This window comes from Miniopterus schreibersii, assembly GCF_964146895.1.
Source record: "Miniopterus schreibersii genome assembly, chromosome: 7".
Taxonomy (NCBI): domain Eukaryota; kingdom Metazoa; phylum Chordata; class Mammalia; order Chiroptera; family Miniopteridae; genus Miniopterus; species Miniopterus schreibersii.
In genome coordinates, this window is record NC_138108.1 from 19,870,437 (window position 1) to 19,882,452 (window position 12,016).

At 50.4% G+C, this 12,016-nt stretch overlaps 1 protein-coding gene across 4 annotated transcripts in view; it reads right to left on the reverse strand.

Moving 5' to 3' along the window:
• The window catches only part of NRP2 (neuropilin 2), a 113,022-nt gene that overhangs the window by 42,506 nt on the left and 58,500 nt on the right, over positions 1–12,016 (reverse strand). For all 4 annotated transcript variants that reach the window (XM_081142238.1, XM_081142237.1, XM_081142240.1 and 1 more), the window contains exons 9-12: positions 10,365–10,714; positions 8,393–8,537; positions 4,103–4,219; positions 1,117–1,257 (exon numbers count right to left, since the gene is read on the reverse strand). In XM_081142238.1, the coding sequence (XP_080998364.1) occupies positions 1,117–1,257; positions 4,103–4,219; positions 8,393–8,537; positions 10,365–10,714 (753 nt within the window). The remainder of the gene's footprint in view (positions 1–1,116; positions 1,258–4,102; positions 4,220–8,392; positions 8,538–10,364; positions 10,715–12,016) is intronic.

Below are 12,016 nucleotides of genomic sequence, written 5' to 3' on the forward strand. Positions count from 1 at the left end.
GGCAACATTTAATCTACTAATTTCCAGAATTAACCCTTTTCCTCTCGAATGCTTACCGGGACCCAAGGTCCAGGCCAGGGGTGTAGGAAAATTGAAAGCTAATGCCTGGTGTGCTGGAGCCAATGTTTGTGAGAGCCCATTGTTAAATTATCTGGAATTTTGCAAGCCAGTGGTTAAATGCAAGCACTATTAATAATTAAATTATATACAGCTACAATTAAATAAATTATATTACAAACTCAAGGTAATAAATTCTCAAAACTTGACACTTCTTAATTATTTTAATACAATTTACCGGTACCGATGCTCCCAAAGTTATGTGTATTATGACTGTCTGATGGGAAACAACTCTACAATGCTGTGTTGCTGCCCTTCTCTCCACCTCCAGTGATGGCTGGTACTTGAATTTGACCACAGTAGGAGGGTTACACCATAGAAAGTGGCAAACATCACAAAGCAGGGTATTTTAATCCTCGGAGAGCTGGTTGCTAAACATCTATCAGAACATCACTGTACCAGCGTGTGCCGGTGGAGATGGTCGATGACTCGCTTCTACCTACTTAGAAGGCCGAGGGTTCTGAAATCGGACTCTGAGAGGACAGTCCCCGGCAGCTCTGCTGGACACCCTTGGGTGTGGCAGATTTCAGGCCCCTGACTTGGTTTGTTACAGAGGCGATGACACCCAAGGAGAAGGTAAGTCAGACTCGAGGGCTATGGTTTCCTAATGGGGCATTTTAGGAACAATACCCAGCTTGAAGTTGACAAGAGGCTCTGTGATGCTGGCAGCGAGTACTGGCTACGGGAACAAGGGGACATTCTCATCCCATCTCCTAGACCTCCCAACGGCTCTTTCTTTCTTCCTCTTCTTTTATCTTGGCCTCTCTCACTCCCTCCCAGCTTCCAGGCCAGCCTATAATCACAAGAGAGGGTAGAAACCACCAACCCGCTATTCTGTGGGGTGACGTGGTGAGCAAAGACTGTGGTGGTTTGCGGGCAAAGAGCAGAGGATTGGTCTGTGGTGGGCAATTATAAAGCCTGTCAGAGAGTGTGAGCTGAAAACGTGGCTTCAGAAAGCTGGCATTAACTCTTTTGTCTCTTAATTTGCAGCTGGCTTACCTGGAAACGTCCGGTCATTTGGGCTGGTGCTGCTGGTCCAGGTGCTCCTGAGCCACTTGGCATGGTCATACATCCAACCACAGGGCTCCTCAGGGAAATCAAAGTTGCAGTTGAATCCTGAAGGGAGCTGCAAATCTCTGTCTAAAAGGGGGGAAAAATAACCCAAAGGAAGGCAAATGAAGTGGATTCAGAGAACAGCCACAGTGGTGTTATTTAAATGGCTGGCAAGGCCTGAGTGCAGAGCAGAGAAAAAAGTGGCTCCCTTTTGCTTATTCATGTAACTCATCTTGGCGATCGTTGGCTTTCGGGTCAGCCTTTGGTCTCATCCTTCCCAGGCATGAAAGCCAAGTCTGCCAGTGGTTCCCATAGTAAGCAATTATAAATGAGGCCACCAAATGGCTTCAGGCTCTCATCAGCCTCTTCTGTCCACCTCGGAGAGCAGACAAATGTGGAAATTGCTGTTCCCTAAATGCCCAGAGAAGAATGTCTCCCCAGCGCCTCAGTGGAAGGCTGGCTCCTGCCAACCTGGCGCTCAGAAGTATGGGGCAGCCCATTAGCATCCAGAGAGGCAGAATGCCGGGGAGGTGCGGGCCAGTGAGGAGACAGTGGCCTCGGAAACAAGGGAGGCTTGTTTGCTACCCTTCACCTCTTTGTGGTAGGTCTCGTTTCAGAAGATCAGGTCATTTCAACATCCCGGGAAGGCACTGCCAGGTGGCATGTTAGGGCAAAGGAGGGAACCAGCCGAGCTGGACCAGCTGCTCTGCCCAGCTCAGTGCTGACCCAGAGGGAAAGGAATTCCACATGGTGCTGAGTGCCTGCAGGTCAGACCCAAGGTCAGCAGAGAATGTACTCTCATGGAAATCTAAGCAGTGACCACCCAGTGGCTTGTCCTATCTGCTCGGTGGTTCACCTGCCTAAGCTAGAAGACTGGCTCCAAGGTGTTTCTTTTGAGTTTCTACTCAGCTCTAAAAATCCAGTATGAGCTCGTGCCAAGTATGTGATTAAGTGGGGGTCGGGGTGGAGGTGGGAGAAAAGAGGAAATGGGAACCCAGATCTGGGCGCTCGCTGGCAGGGGCTGTGGAGACAGCAGAAAAGTGTTGGCTAATGCTGGCAGCAGAGAGGAAGTGGGGTCTTTGGCCTTCTCACTTCCCTTCTCAGGGTTCCCAGGCAGGAATTTCCGCAGGGAAGGCCTCGAATGTGGGTTAGGAAACATAAAAGTGAACAACAGACTGGTGAAAACAAACTGCTCACACCTCTGAGGGGAAGAGCATGGCTGACCTCAGAGCAGAGTGCCACCGAGTCCTGTTTATGCCTCTCCTTCTCAAGAGGGAATATTTAATGTTTGCCTACTGTTGGCCAAAGTCAGCCTGAGTGGAGAAGAAACACATGGAATCTATTACAGAAGCATCAACCTGTGGCTTGGAAAAGGCAGCTCTTAGCCCTCACCATCCCCTTCTCCCGACAATTTCTGAATTTCTATTTTTCCGTTCAAAAATATGGAGTAATTCAATATACCGTAATTCCTCTCTAATGTTTACATGCATATGGTATCTCAGGAACCAAATTCCACAAAGAGATCTTTTGCAAAAAAAAGTGAAGGGAGGAACCACCCAAGAAACCTCAAAGGAAACAAACCACTACAAACGGGAAAATTATATTAAACTTCTGAATGTTTGCAGCAGAACCCTTAAATTTTCCTTTGGACTGCCCGCCCTCCACCAAGCCAGCTCTGCTAATCCGATACCATATATTAACTCCCTATGCATTCCGCTTTTGGCCCTCAAACTATCTTAAACACGTCTTGGAAGATTCTCCAAGTCTCCTTCTCTTCTTCATAGAACAAAAACAAGTTCATTAAAATGTCAGAATTCTGTATTCAACTAACCCTGACCAATAGTGTCCCTCCGCCCACACAATACACAAAAGCACATTCCTAAAAGCATATGCATTAAATTATCATTTTTCAGTCACACAGCTTCAGCATTTATTCTTGGCCTCCCTCCCATTCTTCTTCGCAGCCCTGTTTGGGAGCCGGCGCTCCCTCAGACTGTCCGAGGGCTGAGCGTGGGCCCCACAGGCCCCACCGGCCGCCTCTGCAGTCGGTGCGAGCCCGTGTGTCTCCGTCACTCCCCAAGTCTCTCTGCCCACCTTCCCTCACTGTGCTTAATGAACGTTTAATAATGGTCAGTAATTTACTGTAAATTGAGGCTGCAAAGCACTAACTTCTAGCCAAAAATGCCAGGTGTTCCAAAATTTGTGGTTTGTTAGGAATGTCTTCGTCCTCGGTAACCTTAGTGGCATGATTTAAAATGTGATGCACTTTTGGGCTCTGCCAATTGTTTCTATGGAACGTGGGTATGTTTAGGAGATGGAATGAGAGTAATCCAGATTTCCCACGTGACGAGGGGGAGGCTCTGCGTTCTGAAGGACATTGAGGTGCCTGTTAACATGTCCTCCGTTGTCACCAACCTGCACTTGCTTAACAGAGGATGCACTCTCCCATAGAGTCATAATTATTACATTTTCTCAATCAGTGGTGGTGAAAGACATGGGGAAATGCAATTAATGGCTAACTGCTGAGTTAACCTGACTATTGTGCTCCATGAACTGGGTCACCTCCAGATTTTCACCTGACTGTACCATGAAGACATGGCTTCATAGGAAAAAGGGTCACAGCTGTGGATTCTGAAGGTGCGGAGTGAGGGCTAGAGAAGAAGACTTCTCCAAAGAGGAGTCGTCTTTAAATGGACCCTTATCTCAGCTGATGACCAGTGGGTTCGTGCCCATAGGGCTGTATAGGTTGTTCCAATACTGAATGCTTCCAGATGGGTTGTAAAAGGCTACTGCCCCAAGCCCTTGAGTATCCACGCCTCCCTGACCTCTGACCCAGGGGATCCCCAGGTCCCAGCCATAGGTCAGCCTCCACCCCCACTGGTTGGCACCTGTGCCATCCTGCATGAAATAGAACTTTGACCCAGATCCTCACCATCCTCAAAGCTGCAGTTCTCTCCGCACTCTGTGGCCTCTTCGTCAATAGGATATGGGGTGGTGGTCTCTTCACTTCTCACTGTGGGTCCCAGCGTCTCTACCGTGGGCTTCGAGTCTGTATGAAGGGAAAGGCCGGGGAGTGAGTGCTGCATGCAGTGGTCTGCATTGAAATGCACAAGGAAGATGCCAAAATCTAGGTTTCTTCTCTAAGTGTGGGCTATCAGAGAAAGGTAAAGGAAAGAAAACAAAGACACACACACACACACACTCCCGAGGTCACCTCTGTGTGCTGTCAGTGACGTCAGGAGCATTGTCCAAGCTGAACGAAAACAGGCCAAAGCTGCAGAAACAGCCCTGACAGAGGCCCCGATGCAAACCCGTGCTCCTTACTGCCCAGCAGAGGCCCCGAGGCCGGCAGGAAGGCCACACAACGCAGGAATGAATGTGGGCGATGTTGACCCAGAGGCAGGGCTAGCCCAGGCTCTGGGTGCTCTTCTAAGAGACAAGTGCGGGTGGGCAAGTACACACAATGAGTAATGCCCATCCAAAACAGTTTGAGAACATCTCGGTGCTCAACAGAGTGAGCTTCCATTCTGTGGACAATGCCTATCTGTGCACTTCCCCTGGGGTGGCAGCTGACATGCCTTCCGCCTCACTCCTGCTTTCCGGTGGAGTAGACTTTCTCTTTTCCTCTTTCTCTGAGCCAGACAGAACTTTCTGAACCACAGCTAACCCGATCTAGAAGGCACAATCACCAAAGCCAGAAGCCTGGAAGGTGTGGCCGCAGACACTGGTTCACATTTGCACAAAAGGGAATGGAAAGGAATATGAAATCGAAGCCACCCAGACCTCACTTGGTGGAAATAATGTGGGGCTGTGCCTTTAGGTCAAGGTGTGGCAGATTCCAAAGCTTCCTAAGTGCAAACAGCTACTGTAAGGGAGGCCAGGGCACTGGGTGTGGGGGAGAGTGAAGTGTGGGACAGAAGTTTGCATGCCTGATTTAAAGGAGGCCAGTATGACTGGCTCCAGCAGACTGAGGCCCCGAGGGGCGAGGGTGGGGAAGGGTGGGGAGGTAGCCCACATCTTGAAAAAAAATCCCCCCTCCCCCACACGAATCCAAAATTCCCATGGAAAACCTCCAGACTTATCAATGTTGGCTACTTATTCAAAATACTATAACAAGCAGAATGCAACAAAACAGGGCTGGGCCAAACCTGGCTGCAGGCAGTCAGTTCTGACCTAGTGATTCATTCACCTGCCCATTCACTTGTTATTTGTTCATGCCCATCCTTCATTCAGCCACCATTTAGGAAATGAATGAAACTGTGAGTCAGGCCCTTAGTGGGACAAAAAGAAGTTCTGGTAACTGGTGTTCAAGTCCGTGTGTTGTGGGGTGGGGTCTTCATCCCAGAACTGCACTCCAAGGAGACTACCCGCATACGCCCCGGCATTGTTCCTCCATTTCTATACCTGTTCCTCGGCACTATTGTGTGTGATTGGGCTTCTCTGTCAGGCCCCCTTCAGGATACCATTTAATAAAGCCAGGAGCTGAAGGGACTCGCTAAATACGCTGAATAGCTTTTTCACGCTCCACTTCCCATCTTTCTGCTATTAAATACTACTCACATAACCTTTCAGACTTCTCTTCGCCGTGTCTGCCTCTTGCTCACAGTAAATAGCAAATAACCTCGAAGCGTCCTAATTTGTAAGTTCAAATTTGTCACCGTGTCACAGAACCTCGAACTCAATTGTAAAGCAAACTCTGGGCAGCAAGGCAAGAAGAAATCATTTGAAACACACACCAGCGAACAGGTGAAGCAGCCCTGTCAAATTATTTAGCTGCAGCGACTGAGCCCAGCCCATTATCTTCCCTGGGATCCTTCTGGGGTAGTAATGAAGAAGCGAACTAAGGATGAGTTGCACAAACGCATGGACATGTGACAAGCCAGAAAGCCACATGCCCTAGGAGAGCAGTTTCTGGAAATGTTAGCTAGCAGAATGGACAAGCTGGTTGGTGGAGATGATGCTAAATGCAGGGGCACAGGGGCTGGTGAGGCCACGGGAGGGCAGGGCGTGTGACTGGCAGTGAGGAAACAGCAGCCGGCCTCTGTGTCCACTGTGTTTGTACTGGGCGCTCCGAGGTAACTGCCCGTTAAACTACAATTGAAACCAGATGTCTGAGACTTCAAAGGGAGGGAGTCTGGGCAGAGGGTAACAAGCCCCAACTCTGATCTTCTGAGGAACAGCCAGGCAGGACTTTGAAATGAGAAACCTGTTGCTGACCATCACCAGTGTAATTTGGGCCAGGTTGGGGTGGGGGAGCAGTAAGTGGGAAAGGCCATCTGCAACTGTCCGGCTGGTCATACAGCAGGGCCGGGCTGGGGGCGGCATGGCCCAGAGGGGCCGAGGAGAGGAGGGAAGTGTGAGAAAGCCCCCAGCTAGCTGAACGACCTCTGCCAAGGCTCTTCCTCTCTCTGGGACTCAGTTTCTTTGTCTGTGAAAGAGGCGCCGGCTCAGATTTGTGATTTTTTCAAATTGTATGTCACACTCATTAGTAGGTTGTGGAATCAATTTAATGGGCCGTGACCAGCATTTTAAAAATAGCAACTATAGTATTTCAGAGTGCACGCACATGGCAGGGATGAACACTGCCTTCGGAACCTTTCGTTTCAGTCAGATTTACTTATCCTAACAGGTTTATTAGGTGTGGCACAGCAGTCTAAGTACTTGATATGCATTATTTACTGATTTCTCCTAATAACCCTGGGGGTATCGCTATATCATTATCACCCCCATTTTTTAGCCAATATAACTGAGATGTTGAGAGGTGAAGTAACGTGTCTGAGGTTATGCCGCCAGTGGTCGGCAAAGGCAGGACTTGTACATGGCAATCTGTCACTGGAATCCAGGCACTTAGTGACACACTGTTCCCCACAGGCAAACACGTGTGTGCACTTATGTGTGTGTGTATGCACGCACACATGTGCTTGTAAGTCAAGTGGATCATTTATAAATTTATTTTAAATTGTGATGGTGGTTAAAATCATTGGAAAGCCATTGGCCTAGAAGCTCCCGGGTCCCCCGAATCTCTAACCCTCTGATTCCAAAGAGGCCATAAAAGCCACCAGCTTGTGTCGCTGTGGGAGGGACAGTTTTCAGCACCTCAAGTGGACAGGTGGCACACAGTCAGCAGGCGGCAGGGAAACTTGGCCTCAGTCCTACCTAATGGGAGTAGAGTGTCCTCCCACTACTGTGTTCACTGGGGCTGCCTTCACGCCGGGGGGAGGCTAATTTGGGCCAATTCCCACCTGTGTGCCTCAACAGGTCTCCTCCTCTGCACCATCGCAGCGGGCATGCAGGGGGCACTTTTCTCCCTGGGAGCCAAAAGCACTTCTCTGACATGCCCTTATTAATCCTTCACCATGCCCTGCCGGGGAGCTGGTGACAGGTAGAGCACAGGCAGGAAAATGGAGATACCTGGGGCCCCGGTGGAGAGGAGCAGGAAGGCTCAGCCCACCTGCCACTCCTGCCGGCGTGGGGCTCGTGGGGCTGCCCCGAGCTCCTTTGGCAGGCAGTGAGTGAGCTCCAGGGGAGACCCAGTGCCAGTTCTGTAGAGGGAGGAGGGCCAGTGCCCAGAGGGAAGGTGGGGTCTGACTCAAAAGGACAGGGCGCTTCCCAGCAAAGGGTGGGCATGCTCAGCGGGCCTGCTCCTTGTCACGGGGAATTAGAGGCTCTCCCTCCACCCGGCTGCCTGGCAGGGGCAGGAATGAGCAATCTCCTGCCACACACTGGGAAGAAGTCCCCAGCAACAGGGTCCCTCCTGAGCAAATGAATGCCTTTTACAGATGTGGCTTCGCAACGAAAATGAAGTCTCCTAGCCACTGACATCTGGAGGCCAGATTCAGACATAAACCGATTACTTTATTATCATGAGGATTTTTTTTTTTTCTTCCCTAAATCAACAGCCACAGCTCCCTGGCCTGAAGAGTCAGGATCTAATTGAATTTGGGTGGGTGGTGTGTGGTTATGATTTGTTTTTGAGAGGCTCGGGTTGGGGAGCTGAAACGATCCTTTAAAAATGACAAAGCACCTCCCTTGAGAAACTGTCTCAAGACCAGAGGCTGCAGTGCCCATGGTCTGAGGCAGGAGAACATGGCAGAGCCCAGGGTGGGCAGGGGTGCAGGGTTTCAGGCTGATAGGGCTTCAACCAAGATGGGTGTCCCCTCTGTCCCCATCCACTCCATGGTCTGATCTCCTTCCAGGGCATCTTAAGAAGCCAGGGCCTTACCTGTCCAGTCACAGCCAAGCACCTCCAGCCGCATCCCAATTCCTGCTGGGGACCACCTCTCGGGGTACACCCGCACGTACTGTGCAGGCACAGGGTCGAACCTTCGGATGTCAGGGGTATCGTAGTGCATGTTCCCTTCAAACAGCTGCAGGGGAGACAGGCTGCTCAGTCCTTCTTATGGGGGATACCCTGCTCCCTCACCCTCTTCTTCCCCCCTTCTCCTTCCTACCCTTCACATCCCATCCAACCAGAAAGCAATGTCATAGTTGATTTGTGGTCACTGGACATTACAGTCCCTGGAAGCTCTATCCTCAGACCAACCAATGCTCGTGTTCACTTGAAGGTGGTTAGAGGCCCAGAACATGGAAAGCAGGTCTAAGTGGCGATTGCCAGGTCCTGTCTTCTATCCTGGGACTGAAACTGAGGGCTCAGAAAAGAATTTGGCTCCGAATGAGTCTTTACGCTGGACTTAGCCAGAGAGAAGGGAGTTTAGGCTGCCTTGCCTGTTCTGAGGTTCTCAGTTTATTAGAAAAAGAAGTTCTAATCTAGTTATTTTTCTAATGATTGAAAGTCTAGATTTAGGAAGTCTCAGTTGACTGATAGGTCCAAGTTCCGTCCCTTTCTCTAGAACAACAATGCCTTCTGGTCACACATTGATAAAGACTGTGTTACCCAAACTTTTGCTTAATGGAGGCAATCCTATTAAAAGAAAACTCACTTAGAGCCCCAAAACATATACCTGAAGACTTTGGGGTCTCCCTGGTTGAAGTTAGGTGGGGGACCCAGCCCAGAGCACACCTGGGAGCTACTGATTTAGGGAAATGGTGTGCGGAGAGCCAGGGGCTGTGGCTGATTAGCACCAGGAATGCTGCAGAACCACCCCACTTTACAGGATGCCCTGGGTCTACAGTTCCCAAAGCAGGGGGGGGGGGGCGCTGTCCTAGGGAAGGCAGGCTCTGACCCTGGCTAAGATCATCTCCTTTCCCAGGCCCCCACAATGGTTAAGAAGAGTCAGGGTCAGCTCTCCCTGGGGAAGCCTGTGGTCCAATTTCTGCTCCATCCACTGGAGGTTCCGGTTACCAAGCCCTGAGCCTTTCTAGCCTCTGGAATTGTGAGCTGAGAGCTTACATCAGCATTGCAAAACCTCCAGCCCAGCCCTCGCCTCTGCACTAAGAATGAAAACATTTGCTCAGTAAAGGGGCTAAACAGGGACATGTGATACCCTTTCCTTGCTAGGGGCCCTGCTTTTCTGAGGAAAACTAGGGGTAACTTAGAAATGAGGACGGGAAAGCCTGGCTAACCGGGAAATTGACCTAGAGAAGAGACTCCATGTCTTCTCTCCTTCCTGGGGCTCCTCTGTGCCCTCCACTCCTCTCTGACGGCTGAGGGGCTACACTGGCCTGCACTTCAGGCCTGGAGCAGGTTTCTCTGGCGCCTCCCCAGCCTCAGTACGAGAGGCAGGAAAGATCTAAGAGTCAAGACTAGGAAACTGTAAAGGAGGGCAGCAACAGTCAGAAAAACACAGTTGTTTTTGGAAGTAAATCCCTTGTTTCTATAGTTTAGTCTCCAAAAACCACATCTCCTTTGGATATCTGGCCAATTCGAAGGAAACTTTATCTGAATGAGAGTACGAGGGGTGCCGAACTTTACAGAGAAGCATTTGGGCTCTGGAGTCAGACTTATGGGGTCTGTACCATGGAACTACCTCAGGTACACTGTGTGATCCTGGGCATGACATCAAGCCTCAGTTTGTCATCTCTGAAATGGGAGTGACAAAGGGTCTACCTTCTAAAAATGTTGTAAGGATTAAAATAATAATGATTACAATAAGGCATTTAGCACAGTGCCTGGCACAGAGTAATCTCTTAATTAATATCTGTTATATTGGATTATAGGGGTTTGGTGAGGACTGTCTAGATGGGAAACCAGCAACCCCGACTTAAGGTGACAGAGTCCTCCAGGAATGGCCTACCTTCGGCTGCTGGGTCCTGGGGTCCTGGATGTATTCCCAGTCCTTGCCGTTTAGGCTGTAAGAGACTTTGAACTTGCGCACAAACGCCCTGGCTTCCACCGCAGTGATGCTGTCTCCTCCTCGGGCCCCCTGGATGATGACGCCTTTCACCGTCTTGGGCACTCCCAGGTCCACCTGAAGCCACTCCTCACCCGGCTGGGCCTGCGGGATCCGGGGGAACCAGCCCGAGCGGCTGCTGACCAGGCGAGCGGCACTGGGGCTCCAGAGGTACTCGCGAGTGGATGAAGCCGAGATCTGAGAGTCGGTGATGAGGCCCGAGAGCATCCCCAGCATGTTGGAGCAGGGGGCGTCTGCGGAGAAGGGAGGAAGATACAGGAGGTCAGGGCCGACACCATACCAACCGGGGACCACCCCCATCGGTAGGGAGCTGGAAAAAAAAACCAACCAACCGGTATCGAACACTTTAAAGTCAGCACTACTTTCCTTGCACTTCAAGGTAGAATAGTGCTGTGGCTGAGAGCCGAGCCTGGGAGCCAGGCTGTCTGGGTTCATGTTTGCTCTGCCACTTACTAGCTGCATGACCTTGGACAAATGACTGAATGGCCCTGTGCCTCAGTTTCCCCAGGTCTAAAGGAGGATTAACAGTAGTCCTTACCTCTTGGAGGTCGTTGTGAGGATTCTGTCAGTGACTATATAAAAGCTCACAGCCCAGCGCCTGACATGTCTAAGCATCTAACGCTGTTAGCTAAGCACCCTCCTATAGCTGTTGGTGGCGCCAGTCCCCAATGACTCTCCCAGAGGCAGTGAGCACAGTGGGGAGCTCAGCTGAGCACTGTTTCCTGGGTGACTGTTTTCCCAATTGGATGGAAACCTTGCTGGGGTCAGATCTCTACTTCGGCAGGTGTTATCACAGCTCCTTACTGCCTCCTCTCCTTCCCACCGGCTGCTCCTGCTGCCCCGAACGCTCTTCCCTTCCGTGGCCGCCAGACTAGCCTTTCCTCATCCTCAGTGCTTAAGTGTCACACCCTCAGAAAGGCTGTCCCGAAACTTTCAATCGAGAGTCAATGAGGTCCCTTCGGTCACTCTTTCTCAGAGCACCCTGTTCTTTTTCTCCTGACACACATCTTCGTTTATAATGATCCAGTACTTGTCTTTGTTAATTAGCTATCCTGCCCACTAGCCTGAAAGTTCCGTGATGTTAGAGATCCCATCTGCTTTGCTCACTTCTCTGGCCCCAGCTCCCAGCATGGGGCCTGGCACACAGCAGGCCTCCAATAAATATTTGTGGAGCAAATGAGTGAGTGGAGAAGATAGGGTCCACTGTCAGTGCACATTAGACACTTGTAAACTGAATTACAGACCCTCCAGGTGGTCCCAACTCTTCAAATCCCCTGGTTCTCTCTTTTCTATTTTCCAGAAAATGAGTTTTAACTAAGTCCTTGCTGGTTAGGCTGTGCTGACCTGGAACAGCAATGTGAAGGGAACAGAAAACCGTCTCCTACATGGGGTTAGGGTGAACCACTCCCATAAGAGGGAAGCCAAGTCTTTGTGCAAAGGAGAAAAGAGCAGAGAATTTATATTGAGAAAACGTGGGTTCAGTTCATGGTTCTGCTGCCTCCTTGTTGGGCGACTTTGGGCAAACTGCTTATCCT